At 41.9% G+C, this 18801-nt stretch overlaps 1 protein-coding gene across 5 annotated transcripts in view; it reads right to left on the bottom strand.

Annotated features, from left to right (window-relative positions):
* picalmb (phosphatidylinositol binding clathrin assembly protein b) overlaps positions 1-18801 on the bottom strand; it is a 76256-nt gene continuing 57455 nt past the window's right edge. For 4 of the 5 annotated variants that reach the window (XM_060943776.1, XM_060943779.1, XM_060943780.1 and 1 more), the window contains 4 exons: positions 18676-18735; positions 5989-6093; positions 5647-5758; positions 1-1321 (listed from right to left, as the gene is read on the bottom strand). In XM_060943776.1, the coding sequence (XP_060799759.1) occupies positions 5666-5758; positions 5989-6093; positions 18676-18735 (258 nt within the window). In that variant the 3' untranslated portion in view covers positions 1-1321; positions 5647-5665. The remainder of the gene's footprint in view (positions 1322-5646; positions 5759-5988; positions 6094-18675; positions 18736-18801) is intronic. The other variant, XM_060943778.1, reaches the window with a different exon arrangement.

The following is an 18801-nucleotide window of genomic DNA, read 5'->3' as shown; positions in this document are numbered from 1 at the left end:
TTGTGGAAGCTGCACTTTATTTGAAAAAAATTACACTAGTTTTCTTACTTTTTTAAATATGTAAACAAAAGAAAAATCTGTGAGGACGACAATATTCAGCAGAATGTCAATAAAGTCAATCGAATTGCTTTCACATTTCAATCCATCCTTAGCTAAACACCCAGTATTCAGTATGTACATAACGCACTGGTCAACAGCGCTCAATGCTTCTTTTGGTCAAGACGTTCCTTTTGTATTTTACATGATAGATATACAGTGATAAATATGACCTTTGTCCATTACGATATCAAATTAGGCAAGTGGGCCCAGCCAACAGTCCTGGGGAAGTGGCTTGCTTTACTCAAGTCTGAATCATGAGGGCCAATCTTCACATTCAGAGAGGCAGCCATCTTGAACTGTGCATGTGAATCAATGGCATGCCATGCACAATGCAGAAACCCATCTCTTCCCAAGTGCAACACCTGGCAGATACTGAGACAACTCCATTCAAAAACCTTAGGCATGGTTATTGGCTATATAGATCAGCAAACCAGGTTCTAAATCTTATCTGCCCAATACGTCTGGGTTGTGAATGCCTGATCTACAAAGAGCATTTCTAGACATGAAACAGAGAATACTTAGTGTTCTATATCATTTAACTTACAGGTGTAATTTTCACATAGCTATTTTAAAATCTCTAATTGCTTTAAATCACCTTATACAATCCAACACCCATGTGTAATGTTAAATTATTTAAAGTTTTTCCAATGCATACGCATTCATACATATCCTCTTTGAGTATAAACCATAAATAAACAAACACAAACACAAGTGAGGTCTATTTGTGAACGTAATTAAGACAAAACAAACTGGTAAATATCACTGTATCCTATTTACTGTAGGAGGTTTATGAATGAGTTCGGGAGATTCCTGCGCCTCTCACCTCTTCAAAACAAAAGAAAAAAAAGGGGGGGGGGAAGAGGGGGGAACCCCAAACCAAGCCAAACAAACAAAAAAAAAAACACGGAAGATTAACGTAGATTCCCCCCCCCATACACACAAATCATGTTAAACTCTCTCAGTCCCATTTGCCTATCTTTACAGATTATAAAATGCATGAGGAATCCCCTTCAGGGTAGAACAGCAGCATCACTTCATATCGCAGACAGATTACAAAATGATTCTAAGAAGCTCTCAGTCTTATTACACCTTCTGTTCCTGCACTGTTGACATTTTAGACATATTTGGTTCCTCTGAAGAGCAGGACAGCACAGACCACAGAGCTGCGCTTGACAATGCTTTGACTTCAGGGAGTGAATTCAGCTTGTTACATAAACTGCATCTGCAAGCAAAACATTCAAGGTTTTACTGCATACAAGCAAGACTCAAAAGGGATACCTGCCTAATGTAATTCCCAGAGCATCCATATTGACCGTAATCTATATTCATAAATTTTGATCAATAAATAGTAACGCCATTTCCAGAAAAGGTTGGGACATTTTTCTAAAATGCAATATATATTAAAAAAAACCAAACAAACCTGATTTAATTCATGTGAACCTTTATTTAACTGAAAAGTACAAAGATTTTCAATTGTTTTACTGACTAACTTAACTGTATTTTGTAAATATAAATGAAGTTATAATTTGATGCCTGCAACACAATCCAAAAAATTTGGGACAGAGGCATTACCACCATTGTGGTACATCACCTTCCCTTTTAATAACACTAGTTGTATAGGATCTGAGGACACTTGTTACAGTTTTGCAATTGGAATGCGTGTCCATTCTTGATTGATCCAAGACTTCAGCTGCTCAACAGCCTGTGGTCTCCATTGTCTGATTCTCCTCGTCATGATGCACCATACATTCTCAATAGGAGACAGATCTGGACTGACAGCATGCCAGTCAAGCGCATGCACTCTGTCTACAAAGCCACGCTGTTGTAGCCCATGCAGAATGATGCCTGGCTGAAATAACCATGGACTTTGCAGGAAGAGGCACTGCCTTGACAAATTATGTCTCTCTAAAATCCCAATATACGCCTCTGCGTCAAAGATACCTTCACACACATGCAACTCACCCACGTTATGGGCACTGGTGCCCCCCCGTACCATCACAGATGCTGGCTTTTGCACCATTCTCTGACAAACTGGATAGTAGTGTTCACCTTTGGTACTGAGAACTTGACGTCCGGTTTTCCCAAAAACAAACCGAAACGTGGACTCATCTGACCACAGCACACATTTTGCACGGCCTTTCGGTCCATCTGAGAGGAGTTCAGGCCCAGAGAAATTGGCAGTGTTTATACATAGGATTGATGGAGGACTTCCTCCTTGCATAATACAGTTTCAGGTTGCATTTCGGGAAGTAGCAGCAGACGGTGTTAAGTGCCAATAGTTTTCTGAAGTGCTCCTGAGCCCCTGTGGCTATATTTGTCACATTAGCATGACAGTTTCTCAGGCAGTGCCACCCGAGGGCTCAAAGGTCAGGCACATTCCTTTACACACCAAGATATCATCAAATTCCTTGAATCTTGTCACAAAATTCTCTCATTATCTCTAGCCACTTTATCCTGTTCTACATGGTCGCAGGCAAGCTGTAGCCTATCCCAGTGGACTACGGGCGAAAGGCAGGGTACACCCTGGACAAGTCGCCAGGTCATCACAGGGCTGACACACACAACCATTCACACTCACACCTACAGGACTGTGAAACAGAAACGACAAAATCCGAGGAAACAATTTTAGCAGGGGGTCTGGGGGGGGGCGCAGCTCCCCAGGAACCGTGGGCCTGGGGGCCACAGGGCCCCCAAAAGCTGAACAGATTGTGTATATTGATAGATTTGAAGCATCTCCTGAAAGCAAATATTTTCTCAACCATGCCATTTAATTTGAACTGTTATGTTGAAATACAATTTGAACTGATTTACCTTTTAACTGATAAGGGTTCACTTGAAGAATGAAAATATATCAATAACATGCCTCATACTGTAAAATCACTTATATTCTTGTATCGATTTGTATCAATTCATTGGGTACCATAATGTCTTTTCCAGGGGGGAAATTCTAGACTGACTATTAAATAATAGTCACTAATGTTCTTGAACTGATTCAATACCAAAATGTCTTTGTTCATGTTAGACAGATTCTAGTCAAAAACTATATACGACTATTTACAAGTCAATATTTATATTTCCTTTTCTTTGTTAGCAGTTTCTTCAGCTTAGAAAGCCTACTCTTCTTTCTGACTTTCTATATGGCTTTTCCTTGCACTTTTGGTCTCTCTTTCATTACATATTCATGATAACAATGAACACTATGAACAATAAGTTAAAACTACATAAATAATAAATTTGAACAAGATGATCTACCTGGTAATCTATAGTTCAACAGCTTCAATTTCACCAATTCCGCATGTTTTTTTCCTTTAACATGGTCAACCAAACTTGTTCTTCCACCAGAACCGTACTTCACATCCTGATGGCACAAGATGCAGTAAGCTTTCCCCGGTTCTTTTATCTTCCGTATGTGCTCATGGAGATATTCACTACCGGCTTTAAACTCCAGCCATCGCCAATTCCATGGATTTTTGATGCTGTTTTCCTTGTCAATGTTTTTGACATCGCCGGTCTCACCGTCCTCCCTCTGAACGATGTCCCTCCGTGATGCGGACATACCACGAAATTCTCCTTTTCAAAACTGTTGATATCGAAAGCGTGTTTAAAGAGCACAATGGTAAAACGAAAAGAACACAAGATTCGCGCCATGGTTTGTAAGCATGGCACAAATGCCGTAAACTGGTCTGTCATTGTCGCAAAAGAAAAAAAGATACCAAAAAAAATTACAATGTCGTTACAGAAAGAACAATTTGCGGTAGGCTCTTTCCCAGACTCGCCGGCTCGGTGACACTCGCTGTAGGAGACTACTAGCGGTCGGTAGACAACAACCCCTACCCCCAATTTGTTATTGCAAAATTAGATGATTTACTAAAATTATATTTTTGGCGGCCAAATTCGCGGAATTCCGCGGATCCGCAGATTTTTCACAGCCCTGCACCTATGGTCAATTTAGAGTCACCAGTTAAATTAAATTAAACCTAACCTTTGGACTGTGGGGGAAACCGGAGCACCCGGAGGAAACCCACGCGGGCATGGGGAGAACATGCAAACTCCGCATAGAAAGGCCCTCGTCGGCCACAGGGCTCGAACCCGGACCTTCTTGCTGTGAAGCGATAGCGCTAACCACTAAACCACTGTGCCGCCCCCTTGTCACTGTAAATTTTGAAAGACCTACACTCACTATAATCTTCCGGTGAGAAATAGGTTTTTTTTTTAATTGACTAACAATTCTCTCATGAATTTTAGCACAAAGGGGTGAGCCACGACCCATCCTTGCTTACAAAAGATGCACCTTGCCATTGGTGCATGCTCCTTTTATCCCTGATCAATGATACCCTCACCTGTTACTAATTAACCTGCTTATTGTGGAATCTTCCAAAATGGGGTTACTTGACCATCCTATAAAAATTCAGTTTTATTTTTCCTTTGTACCAACTGTTCTTTGTATGCGTGTTGTGGACATCAAATTATAACTTCAATTATATTTTGTAAATATAAATGAAGTTGGTCAGTAAAAACTACTGAAAATCTTTAGTAGTTTTGTCAGTTTGTAAGGCTCATATGAATTAACCAAGTCACAGATTTTTTTTTTTTTATTGCATTTTGGAAAATATCCAAACTTTTCTGGAATTGGGGTTTGTATATTGGGTGAAAATGGTTGGAGTTAAATGGTTTCTTGGCCAAATGGTTTTAGTCCTGAAATGTACTTTATCAAAAGGGGGGGAAGGAAAAAAAAAACCAAACAAACAAACACCACACCCACATTTCAGTGCATCATTCTTTCACTTTTATAAAGTGATTTGCCAAATGATTTTGGAAAGATGACACTGCAATGCATGATTGTCAGCAAACACTGGAGTACAGAGTAATGATAACTAAGGCAACAGGGAACTTCAGAAGACTGGTCCTGCTATGAGCTGAGAACACAGTAAGCATGGTTTGTTTCACAATGTTTTTAAACACTTCAGACAATAGTCCCAATTAGACAACAATTAGCATTTGTATTAATGTTGTTTAGCACATAGCGTTCACAGTTCCAGCGTTCCCAGGATAGGTCCCACATCCACTGTAACACTTAACTGGATACAGTGGTTACTAAAGATGAATGTTAATACATTCATTCTTACAAATAAAATGTTCACACATTACATAAAAGCATTCCAAGATCACCCAGAAATGACAGGCTGAAGGTTCTAGGAACCAAAAGGTACTACAAATATTAAACTAAATATTCAGAAAACATTCAGCCAACCCAAAAATTGATAATTGGGCCTCAAGGACCCTTTTTTTTTAATTTATCCTTTTTGACCCTCTATCAGCTTCCAACACACCAAAACCAAGAAAGCTGGTTTAGGCATTTTGGTAGCTGGGACAGAACAAAAATGAGAACCTTAGTTTTTTGGTCTCAATGAAAGCAGAGAATCATGCAGTACTTAGACAAAAGTATAGAGGTCATGCAGTAACTACACAAAAGCACAGGGGTCATGAAACTCCTCCATTAAAAAAAAAAAAAAAAAGCAAATAAACCCCACAGGGATCACGTAGTACCTAGACAAGAGATGAGGATCTACAAGAAATCCTTGAGAGAGAGCTGTGCAAAGGGGTCTTGTCCTGGAGCTCGAAGAGGGCTCTGACTGGAGGGACTAGAGGCAGCAGAGGGCTAGTGCAGACAGCATGACACAAAGAGAGAAACAGAGAAGGAAAGAGCTGAAAGAGGTAAAAGAAGGAAAGGAGAGAGGCCTGCACTCTGGAAGAGAGATCTTTTGGTCTCATGGCCAGTGGGAACACAGTGGATCATGGTTAGAGAGATCTGCCCCTTCTACACAACATAATTACACGAACAAAAGAGCTTCCACAGGGCTATAATTTACACACATGAGAAATACATACCTGTGCACTGGACACAGATCCAAATGGGTTGGATGGCCTCATGACCGGTTGTGTGTACATCATTGTGGGCTGTGTCATCATGGCCATTGAGGGCAACTGTGGGGGCTACACAGAGTCAAGCTTTGAGAAACACACCCATCATTTCAAAATTAGTGTCTCAATTAGCAAGTCTTCAACTGTTGTACTCCCTTGAGGTTTAGAAAACAACTGCAATACAATATGAAGGAAACATCTCAGTGCCATTAGGAACTTTGCAAGACTTCTGTGAACTGAAAGTTAACATTTAAAAACAAACTGACCCAGAGGAATGGATCAATACAAAGTAAGCAGTCTATGAAATCTGGCAGGTTAGACACAGCAAAATCACCTTTAATTTCAAGTTAATCAGGAAAATAAAACTACGCAAGAGGAAAGAGAAAGTAATACATTTTCAATGCAATCCTGAAACATGTCTAAATGGAATTTTTAATTAGCCTTTTCCCCTTATTGATAGGTTGCTTTTAAAATCATATTAGATGCACTTTTTGCCTTCAACTAATGACTAGAAAGTGGTTGTAGAAGTGTAAAGGGGAGAACTCTGGCTATAGAGATCTTGCAATCACGTGACCGGAAAGTACACAGCCACCATCTTGTCGGTCAAAAACACCGCTGAATACTGCTGCACTCGTGTATAGAATGGATCAATTTCAACCGACGGACTACACGACTCATTTTTCTAATGAACAGATAACTAGATACATGTCTAAAATAAACGATCTACAGATTAGTGACCCTTATGGCTTACCGGACGTAGTTTTCACGACCGTGTCAGTGGATATGGAACTGCCAGAGGTGGAATACCCAGACGTGTATAATTACCTCATTAACTTTCCCTCGCTGTTCAGTGGTGAAGCACTGCGTTCTTATAAATCTCTGGACAGTTATCTTTACAGAAATTCAGGATTTGTCAGCAACTCAGATGTGGCATCTTGTAAACAAGAAAATAGCAATCCTCTTTGGATGGGTAAGTCACAAAAGTATTGAGTATAGCACTGACCAGCCGATTATAGAATAAGGTAATTCCAGCTGTAATTCCAAATCGTCCGTCTTGTTTACCATGGATCTGGCGTTGGAGAGGTAGAGGCTTAGCAGTGGAAGTTTGAGTGGCTGTTTTCTGAGCTTAGTCAACAGGCCGGCTCTGCAGCCTCGCTTTTGCTTCCGCTCCCGGCACCGCCTCCTTCGCTTTGCTTCCGATAACAATCCACGGAGACCCCACTGGTCTCGCTATCTCGTCCAGAATGTTGTGCATGCGATGGAAATCGCTACAAACCGTCATTTTCTGCTGGAAACCAATGCCCAGTAAGTCCATACGGTTGTAGTGGATACTGAAGTCCGGTACAGACGAACAACACGCAAAAAAACACACAAAAAACAAAAAATGTGCACAGGTAGGGAGAGCTTGTAGCCGCAGCTGTTGTAGTAGAATTGTATATAGTAGGGTTTTCCAGAAGAAAAGGTAGAAGTGGAAGTAGAAGGCGGAAATATGGCGTTTGACCGACAAGATGGCGTCTGTCACAATCTGGATCGGCTGTGACGTCACATGCAAGTGCTCCATACTCTCGAGTGGCTTCTATTTTTTTTTTTAAAAAGATATTTTTTGGGCTTTTTTTTTCACCTTTATTGGATAGGACAGTGTAGACACAGGAAATGAGCGGGAGAGAGACGGGGAGGGATCGGGAAATGACCTCGGGTCAGAATCGAACCCGGGTCCCCGGATTTATGGTATGGCGCCTTATCCACCTGAGCCACGACGCCCCCGAGTGGCTTCTATTTTATGCGAGACAACCCCCCCCGGATGGCATAGGTGGGCCTCTGGATGCAAGGAGGAACTTTTTCAACTGAAGCATAGCAGAAGTATGACCCAAGTTAGGCTACATCCACACGACAACGGTAACGAGATTTTTTTTTTTTTTTAAATATCACGTCCACATGGGCAACGGATCAGTAAAATTTCAGGTCCATATGGCAACGCAACGCTTGCTGAAAACGATGCAATACACATGCCACACCACTACGTGCGCTGTAAGACGGTCCCATCGGAGACACCAGAACAATAGAAGTAGTAGACGCATGCGCATAAACCTCTTCTTCTGTAGCATTAGCCACACAAAGTTTTGATTATTAATCAGTAGCGTAAAACGAAAGACGCAGAAAGAAGAATGAATGGGGGTAGATGGAAGCCGGTACGCCAACATTCTGATATCCTCCAGAATTCTTTAATGGTCCGGAATAAATTGAATGCTACATGTTGATTACTTTGTTCTTCTACACCCTTTTTGAGGAGTGTATTGTCGGACTTAAACCAACATCTGAAGAAGTGAGATCGCTCCTTTTTTTTTTTTCCTATGTTTGCTGGCGGGATTGTTTTTGTTTTTGGAAAGCACACGGGCGGTGCGCGGTTTGGTACTGCTTCCGCAGTGTTTGGACTAAAGACTCTGCCCTAAGGGCTATTCTCTCTCTCTCACTTTGCACCATTACACATTTCACAGTGAAAATATTTTGTAAGCACGTTTCATGAACCAAGTTATAGGATTTATTGACAACTCGCATCGAGTTCATTACACTTTTACCCGGCGTGAAGCACTGACAGTCATGTGGTTGTGACGTCATCATAAACAAATCCGTTCTACTCATCCAGACAACTTCGCAATGGCGCCGTTGCCAGATTTTTTTCACTCGAACCCGTTCTGAAAAGATTTCGTTTTGGGGCACCCTAAATGCCGGTGCCGTGTGGACGCTAGGCCGAAACGATAAACAACTTTATCAGATTCACCTGAATCCGTTGCCGTGTGGACAGGGCCTTAGAGCTTGTGACCTCAAAACGTGGAGTGGATCATCAAATGGGTGATTTTAGAATTAATGGTATCTTACGACTGCATTTTGTCGTATGTGAAGTTAATAACGCTGGGAGCTACAGACCCATTGCATTGTGAGAAAACATGCATTTGCATCATGCCCCAATTACAGGTGCGTGCATACAAAAAAAAGAAAAAAAAAAAAAAGGGGAGCACGAGTGTGTAAACAAATGGGAATTAGAGTGAGTTCATTATCATTCACGGCTTTCCTGCAAGAGACAATGGGGTCGTCATGACACCCGCCACTCCCAGATGCCGGTCTTTGATTCCTGGTTTATCCAAGCAGCTGAGATTGAGGGACCCGAATGTGGCCGAGTGGAGCTAGCTATGACAACTATGTTTTAGTCAGAGGATAACATCTTTTTAAAAGTTGTTTTTCTGGTTAAAAACATGCCACTGTTGGGTGCACAAACGGACTCGCAAGACCTGTTGTACAGCACTGTATGCTGTTCATCTGTACATGCGATTCCTGTCTTTCCACTAACCACCGCATTTTTAACCTGAAAATCAACATTAATTCTATGTAATTTAGATATTGTACATTATTCAAACATTGTCATTTAGCTGACGTCATTATTCAAAGCGACTAACAATAAGCGCATGTAGCCTCGGTAGCCGAGAGAATCCAAGAGGGGCCGGTGCTGAAGTACTAGTGTAAATAGTACAAGTATGAGAAGAACAGTAAATCAGAAAGCTGCGCACGTAAAGCCAATTGGCTGCGCGCCATTATCTGCTGCTGGCTGCACTTCATTGCACGCGCAAGGATTTCCATCAGTCCAACGCAAGTTATGTAATTGGCTTTGTGTGTGCAGCTTTCTGATTTACTGTTTTCTTCTCATACTTATACTTCCTATGTTTCATGGACTGTAACGACATTTGCTTATTTAGTAATTTTAATACAGAATTTACTTTGATGAAATTATAAATCAGACACTCCAACGCCCCCCCCGCCAAAAAAAAAACCTCAATGGATCTGCACGATTCACACAAGTCCCCCAGACAGCTGTGAAAAAGGTGGCATCCGCCAAAAGGCGTGCCGTTTGCATCCATGCGTATGGTACTAGTACGTCTTTTTATATAGAATTTAGGACCAAAAAAAAAAAAAACCCCACACACACTTTGTTTTGCCTAACAACGACTAACAATGTTGCAAGGATGAATTATAAAAATAAACATTATAAAACAGGAGTCTGTACTGCAGTACTGTCTTAGCTGCACGGTCCTTTAACGTCTGCAGGAAACTCCTGTGGATGTTCTATCAGTCTGTGGTTGCCAGTGTCTTGTTTTACACCGTGGTGTGCTGGGGGGCAGGACATATCCAGGCTGGACAAACTGATCAGGCAGGCTGGCTCTGTGGTCAGCATGAAGCTGGACTCTCTGGTGACGGTGGCAGAGAAGAGGTCTATGGGCAAACTACTGAACATCATGGACGATGCCAGTCACCCTCTGCACACCGTCATCAGTAACCAGAGGAGCCTGTTCAGTGACAGAATGCTCCTTCCCAAGTGCAGGACGAACAGACTCAAAAACTCCTTTGTCCGTCACGCCACCAGACTGTACAGCTCCTCTCTTTGGGGGGGGTAACAGGAGGACAGAGGATGGGAAGGAGCAGTAGCCTAGCCTAACAATAAGCAATACCGGACAATGTGCAATATGATGTGCAATTTAAAGTGCAATATCTTTCCTGCTTCCCCTCCCCCCCACACACACCCTAACCCCACTCCCCCCCTTTCCTCCCCTCCCCCCTTCCTCTCTTCCCCATATCTTATTTTATATTTGTATATGTAAATACTTATTTTAATTTATCTAGAAGTTCTCTCTATTTCTTTGTTTATCTGTAATGATGCTGCTGGAATCTTAAATTTCCCTGAGGGAACCCTCTCAAAGGGATCAATAAAGTTTTATCTAGTCCAGGGGTTCTCAACCTTTTGCAACCTGGGCCCCACCAAAGCTGGTTCATTGCAGTTGGGGGCCCCTCTTCTCACCCCGCCCCCCAAAACACACTCACCCGCAGTGACGCCACCCGACCGCCAGCCATCGATCGATCGATAGCCCCAGGCTAGATTATTATTATTATTAGTAGTAGTAGTAGCAGCAGTAGTAGCATTATCCATTCCATAGAAATACATAGGCCTATTATCATTATTAGGCTATTGTTATAATTGGCAGTAGCACCACATTTCTAATCTGCTTTCGGGCATTATTATAATTATAATTATTATTATTATGGCCTATTATCATTACTAAGCTGTTGGCAGTAGTACAAGACTTATGTTCTTTCAGGCATTATTATTATTATTATTGCTGTTGTTGGTTGTTTATTATTATTATGCTATTATTAATAGGCATTATTATTATTATTATTATGTGTTTTTATTAGGTATTTTATTAGGCTTATCATTAGCTGGCTATTGAGATCATTGGGAATTGGGACCAGGCGTGAATTTAGGTTTTACTTTTTACTGTGCCTTTGTGATCTGCATTTGCGTTAATGCGAGACCTGAGCCTGCTTTGCCTTACAAAGATCCTCGATTCTTGGCGAAATGTTTGACAAGCACAGTCTCAAGTCATCCTCAATTTGCGCACGATTGCGATATTTCGTTTTGAGCGCAGTCATTTTTGAAAATCCTGCCTCACACAAGTAGGTCGATGCGAATGGGATGAGCAGTTTCAAGGCTACGTCACACAGTTGCGGGTACTCCTGCATCAATGCTGCCCAGAATGTCGAAAGAGGGCATGAGGTGAAGACTGCCTTAAGTCTACTGTCACTCTTCAGCTCAATAAGCTGTTCCTGCATGTCAACTGGAAGTTCGTCAGCAGTACACACAAATGGATCTCGAACCCACGCAAAAGAGCGATAATCCTCTGTGAAGTATGCCGCAAACTGTTCTCATTACCGACAGGTGCTCTGACGCTGCTTGAAAGACAGATGAGAAATCGTGGGAAGTGCCTGCATTACTGATAAAGTCTGCAAGGCTTGGGAACATATCACAGTTCCCCCGACTGATGCGGCCACACACACAAGATTTTATGATAGATTGATGATAGATTTTATAATAGTATTGATTTGTATGTAATAGTCCAATGTCCTGCATTTTGACATGGGTAAATGTGTTGCATCTGCTTAGCTACTATAGCCTGTTAGCCCCAGATTTTTTTTTTTTCCTCCATACATGAAGCCTACTCGCTACCCCCCCTGGAGTACCTCCGCGCCCCACCAGGGGGGCGCGCCCCCCTGGTTGAGAACCACTGATCTAGTCTATCATTCAGTTTGCCATTGCATTTAGGAGGAAATTAACCTTTCCTCCTCATCTTCACAAGCATGATGGGCCAATGTCAAATGATAAATGGGGCAAGATATATGTATCTATGGGATAATTCACTATGTAAATGAAATAAATTTACTGCAGAGGGTGTGGTTTACTATTTGAGACACAAAAGCATGTCTTTCCATTCACTGAATGTACTTACCACTAGCTTTTATTACTACAAGGGTGATTATAGTTACTATAGGATTATAGCTACAACTGGAATGTGCCGATTCTGTTAGCATTTGTAATTACTGTACCATCCACTATTAGATAAAAGTCAAATAAAATCTTACAACATTGTTTGAAAGTCTAGGAGAAAGATATTTTACAAATAACACTTGATATTGTTTTAACAATAATAAGCATCAATCTATAAATGACAGTACAGATAGCTGTGTAACTAGATGTCCTTGGAGTTGTTCAGACAAGGAGGGGGCAGGAATACCATCCAGCCCACAGTTCAGGTTAGAGTCCTTTGAGAGTAAATGCTTTGGCTTTCACAACATTCTGTTCCCAAAAGCTGATGTTGGGAAAAAGTCTTTACACAAAAAAGGGTTTTGCTTTTGTAAGGCGTTTTTTTTTTTTTAACTGTTCGTGTCGGCACTCTTCGGGGGGAAAAAAGAAGGTATATTCCAACATGTAGCTAATGCTAGGCCACAAATCTGCACTGTCATGGCAGTCATTTTGATGAATTTTGTAGGCATCATAACTGCTAATAAACTAATTTCCACGTATATCTATCCTTTGCTTCTTTCTGACAATTATAATACAAGTAATATGGTAATTGAGCTTTTTTTTTTTTAGCTGTAGTTTTCTTCAAACAGCAGCAACAGACGCTGGACATCTTCACTTGGCTTCAAAGTTTGAACAAAGTTTGCTTACCCCCCAAATATCAGGTAGCAACGGTTGCTAAGATAAATGTGACATCAGTGCAAGGGGTCTATGTGGACATTCAGAAGTCAATCCAGGAAAACGTAGAAGGCACCAGCAACCACTTGTAGTGAAAGCACAAATGCGCACACGTGCCTGAAGCGAGCCAATCAGCGAAGAAAAAACAAACAAAACCGCGATTACAGGGGAGGCGAGGATACTGGTTAATACGTCTTGTTTTTTGTAACATTCACCCGAAAATCATTTTTGTGCTTAAAGAAGCCAACCAAAGGTGTGCCTGAATGGGACCAACTCACCAAAATATTTCTGCCCGAGCGTCTTGGTCGAGCAAATCAGGCAATGCCTGGCGTTGAGGCTTGGTATCTGCATTAAAATGGTTAGCCTATGCTTCCCTGACCAAGCTTTTGCTTCTTGCAATACATATTGAGCTGATATTATATTTGGCAGATGCTTTTATCCAAAGCAACTTGCGATATATTTATAAAAAAAAAAAAAAAAAAAAAAAAAAAAAAAAAAAATCCCACACCACATTATATATTACTAAACCAATACAATAATCCAAATCGCTCTACTCTGACATAGCTGCTACATGGCTGCAGTTTTCCCCATTTTTTGCTCTGCCTAGGCTCAACCTCAGCCTTTAAAACAAATAAACCCACCCTCTCTTTTACGCATAATTTTGCCAATTTTATTACTATGCAATTGCACACCCCCATGCTTTTGTAGTTTCTTTGCTCCTCACCATCAGTGCATTCACCAAGAATAAAATAATTGACCGTCAACGTAGCTGACGTTGGGCCACAACCTCGTCATCGATCTGTTCTGTGAGGGTAGACAGATGGGACACCGATTGTATTATCCCCAGAGCATGTCAGAAAATCAGACCCGTGTAACCATCTTTTAGCCATGTTTGATCTTGCCTAACTAGCAGTTAGCGTTAGCCACAAACGCCAACACAGTGGAGCGGAAGATACCGGCTTCCGCTATGATGAGGCAGTGAATCATGGGAAAGGTCAGAGTTCTAGAAAGTTGTGGATACCATTAAAATGTACCAATGGCCAGTGTACCAACTGGAAGGAAGTGGAGAGCTGAGGAGGAAGTGCAGAAGACAGTGAGCAGACTGCAATACCAGGAGGTGGTGGGAAGAGTCCAAACAGGGCAGGGAGGCCTTGGTTGGGGTGAGCCACCCACCCTATGGTTCAAGGCAACCAAGGAGAGGAAGGATTTGGTTCTCTCTGACAAGGATGGCGCAGGAGGAGCACAGACTGAAGTCTGTAGCCCAGGCTCAACAGGGAAGATGGACCACATGGGAGGGTGTCATGAGCCAAGCGATCACCTGGGCAGATGTCTGGAAGATGCCACAAAGCTCTCCTCAGGGCAACCTATGACACCCTACCCAGCCCCCAAAACCTTCACCAGTGGCTTGGAACTGAGCAAAGCTGTGACCTTTGTGGGACCACGAATGCCACTCTCCAACACGTCCTATCCGGCTGTAAAACTGCCCTGACCCAGGGTCGGTACAGATGACGACACGACCAGGTGCTCAGGAAGCTGGCCAAGGAGAGATGGCAGGAGGCAAACCACAACAGACCAAGAGGTATCCACTTCCTCAGACAGGGGGAGGCTCTCCAAAACACCAGCAGGAGACCAGCTCCTAACCTTTTAACAATCAGAGGTGGAGTGCTGCATGGAGGTGGACCTGGGAAGGCAGCTCCACTTCCCAAGGGAGATCTGCAGCACCACGTTACAGCCAGACACGGTGCTGTGGACACCAGTCGGAAAATCTGATCTACTAATAGAGCTGACGGTGCCATGGGAAGAGGGGCTGGAGGTAGCCCATGAAAGTAAGAAGGCCAAGTACATAGACCTGGTTGCGGAGGGCAGGGAAGGCAGATGGAGCAAGAAGCTCTACCCAGTGGAAGTGGGGGTCAGAGGATTTATGGGAGGCTCCACATCACATCTCCTGAAGGATGTGGAGTTGCAGGGAGCCAGACTCCACAGAGCCATGAGAGATTCCAGAGAAGGAAAGTTTCTGGCTTGGCTGAGAAGACTAGATAAGTCTTGGGGGAGGTAACATCTAAGGAGGATAGCTGCAGGGGGTGACAGGGAGACATCCCTGGAACTGCCCTGCCACCAGGAGATGATCTGGGATAAGGGGCAAAACATCAGTGAGCAGTGGTCCCTAGCTGAGGACCCTGCAGCTACCTAGCTCCATGGTATGTGGTCTGGCCTAGGCCAGACTCAAGAAGTGGATGCCCCTGCCATGCACAGTCTGCCACGGGCACCGGTAGAGGTGAGACAAACCAAGAGCCCAGCAGAAATACCATCTATTCTGTATAGAACAAAAAATTATTATTATTATTTTTAAAAGTCCCAAGACTGGTAGTCTGAGGTTTGTTCTTGCTGAATAGATAAGGTGGGAAGCTAGTAAATGGTCAGGCGATTTACCCTTGTTGTGGAGATTATATTGTAACCCACTTGTGAAATATTTAGCTAGAGAATTCAACATAGCCAGTAGTAATTAATGGGAGGTAGTGGTGAGGTTTTCCACATTTATTTCAAAATTATTCAAATTGATTCAAAATTTGAATGAGTTTTGAGCCCACTGCTTGTCTCATCCATTATTTTATCCATTTTAATCTCTGTTGTGTTAAGTTTGTGCCAAGCTTCTTTACAGAAGAACATAATTCACAGATTAGAGAACAAAATACACAGAGAATTGATACAATTGATATGTTGCAAAGGTACTGCTGCTTTGGCAGATAGGTAAGAGTTAAGAGGCTGACATTGCTAAAAGATCACTTCCTGCTGAGAAGTTTTTACTTTCACTGGAAACTGAGAGTCATGTTAATGTGCACAATAAAAGATACTGTATTACAATAATTACTTAGTATCACAGAAGTGTTATGATTTGTACTTGAGTTGTGTCCCAACTGTGTACTCGCATACGAAATACAACCCCAAATCAGGAAAAAGTTGAGATGGTATCGAAAATGCAAAAATACATCTTTAAAAAATAAACTTAAAAAAAAGGGGTGCAGTGACTTCTAAATTTACATTGACTTGCAATTCACTGCAGACAGCATGAACCCAAGATATTTCATGTTTTGTCAAAGCTTCATTTCATAGGGTAATATACATCCATTCTAGCACTGCAGACCTGCAACATGTTCCAAAAAAAGTTGGGACAGGGCAACTTACGGCTAGTAATGAGGCAAAACATTTAAAATGATGTGATTTGAAACAGGTGATTGTTATCATGATTTGGTACAAAAATCAGTAAAAAGGAAAGGCTCTAGTTAGTCAACAAATGCGTAAGAAAATTATTGAAGTGTTTAAAAACAAAATGTTCCTCAAAGAAAGATATGAAGGGATTTGGATATTTCACCCTCTATGGTGCATAATACTGCATCATTAAAGGTGGGGTACGAGATTTTGGAATAACTGTTCCCGCAAGCCATATTTTGAAAAGAAACAAGCCCGCCCTCGCCATGCTCCCACCCCCCGCGTCTCGTTAAGTTAGAGTGTAGAGAGCTTGGAAAAATAGCTCAAACTTTCTCATTTAAACTGTGTTTTCAGCCCCAATTTTCACTCCACACACAATTTTCTCAAAAGTAGTAGCCACACTTGTCCTGATTCACACAATGTGTCTACCTACACGATAGGACTTGCAGTTTTTGAATGAGCAGCCTGAAAGTGAGGAGAGGGCAGGCGCGCAGCCCCATAGACTGCCATTATAAACTTGACAGAAAAGTCACTCGTTTTTAACTCGCTCTAGTGACCTCATTTTTTACACTACAGACAAAAAAATTACATCAGTGTGTTCAGAAGAGCCTTGTGGCACTCACTGTGAAAGAATTTTGTGAATATCTCCTTCCGTTTTCGTGTAAATCCCCGTTGTTTGGAGGGACCTTTTTCTGTGCGTTTCTGTCTCTCCCTGCTGAGCGCGGGTTGGGGGAGGGGCTGCTCACTCTCTCTCACACGGGATGGGCTGCTCCGGGCTTCAGTCTGATTGACGTGTCAGTATCCAATCATTTTGAGGTGGTACCTCGATATGATTGGATGGCGTTTTTCCTTTATTTTACACTGTAGACTGGATTAAAATATTTCGTTTTTGGGTCAAACCTCCTATTGTACTGCTTGCAACATGGGTGTGAGGAGCTTTTCAAGCAATATTGTAAAAAATACTCCTGAAAAAAGTCTCGTACCCCACCTTTAAATGATTCAAGGAATCTGGAGGAATTTCAGTGTGTAAAGAGCAAGGGCACAAGCCTAAGCTGAACCCCTGTGATCTCCGATCCCTCAGATGGCACTGCATCAAGAACAGTCATTCATCTATAGCTGATGTAACCGCACGGGCTCAGGATTATTTTTGAAACCTTTGTCAAACTCTACAGAGTTACATCCACAAATGCCAGTTAAATATTTACTGTACAAAAAGGAAGCCTTATGTTAACGTGTCCAGGAGCACCATTGGCCTCTCTGAGCTCAGAAGCATCTGGGGTCAGATGAAGCAGCATTTCAGGTCTAAGAAATGGACACTGTGTGCTCTGGACCAAGGACAAAAAGGATCATCCAAACTGTTACCAGCAACGAGTCCAAAGGCCAGAGTCTGTCATGGTATGGGGTCGTATCAGTGCACGTGGCAAAGGTAACTTACACTTCTGTGATGGAGCATTAATGCAGAAAAGCACAGATTTTGGAGCAACATATGCTGCCTTCATGACATCTTTTCCAGGGAGATTTCAACAAGTCAATGCAAAACCACATCCTGCACACACTACAAAGGCATGGCTGTGGAAGAGGGTGCCCGCCCCCAATAGAGAATGCGTTGCAAATTTTGAAATTAAAAATACGACAATGACGACCCTATATTGTCGCACACCTTAAGACCTGTTTGCAGGAAGAATGGGACAAAATAACACCTGAAACACTTCATCACTTGGTGTCTTCAGTCCGTAAACATCTTTTAAGTGTTGTTTGAAGGAATGGTGACATTACAAAACGGTAAATGCTTTACCATCCCAACTTTTTTTTTTAAATGCGCGGTAAGAATCAAAACTATTTTGGAAAAAAACAAAAAATTCATGAAGTAGAACAAATGTTGCTGTACAGTATTGTCTGAATGCAATACAGGTCAAAGGTTTACCAATTATTGTTTTAATTTCAGTTTCAACATACCATCTGAACCTTTTTTTTTTTTTTTAAACATTTGGGGTTATACATAATTACAAACACTGATGTCACTACTATTTAAGCGTATTACTTTGTGCACATTATGCGGTTGGTGAGACAGCCTTAATTTATTTCTGAACATGTGCACAGCGCAGCTGTGAGTTCTGCATGGATGAACAGAGGAACAATTTAAGCATATTACTTAGTGTACATTTAGCCATTGGTGACAGCTTTGATTTATTTCTGAATGTGTGCACAGTGCAGCTGTGAGCTCTGCATAGGTGAACAGTGGAACACAACCCACAAAGTTTTCTTCCACAAACAGCTTGCAGTAGCTTTTTTTTTTTTTTAAAACAAACTAGTGTGAAATTCCAAAATCTTATATATTCTGTAGGTTTAGGCTTCAAAATACATACCAGACCATATCCCATCATGCCTGTCGGGGTTGTTGCAGGGAAGGCCATAACTGATGGAGGCTACAGGATAAAATGGGCACCAGTGAGACCATAAGTAATCTACTCTGCCATGCTTCTTATATGAAG

The sequence above is a fragment of the Neoarius graeffei genome, chromosome 17 (genome assembly GCF_027579695.1).
Source record: "Neoarius graeffei isolate fNeoGra1 chromosome 17, fNeoGra1.pri, whole genome shotgun sequence".
NCBI lineage: Eukaryota > Metazoa > Chordata > Actinopteri > Siluriformes > Ariidae > Neoarius > Neoarius graeffei.
The sequence above is the reverse complement of the archived record's forward strand: the minus strand, read 5'-3'. Positions and strand labels throughout refer to the sequence as shown.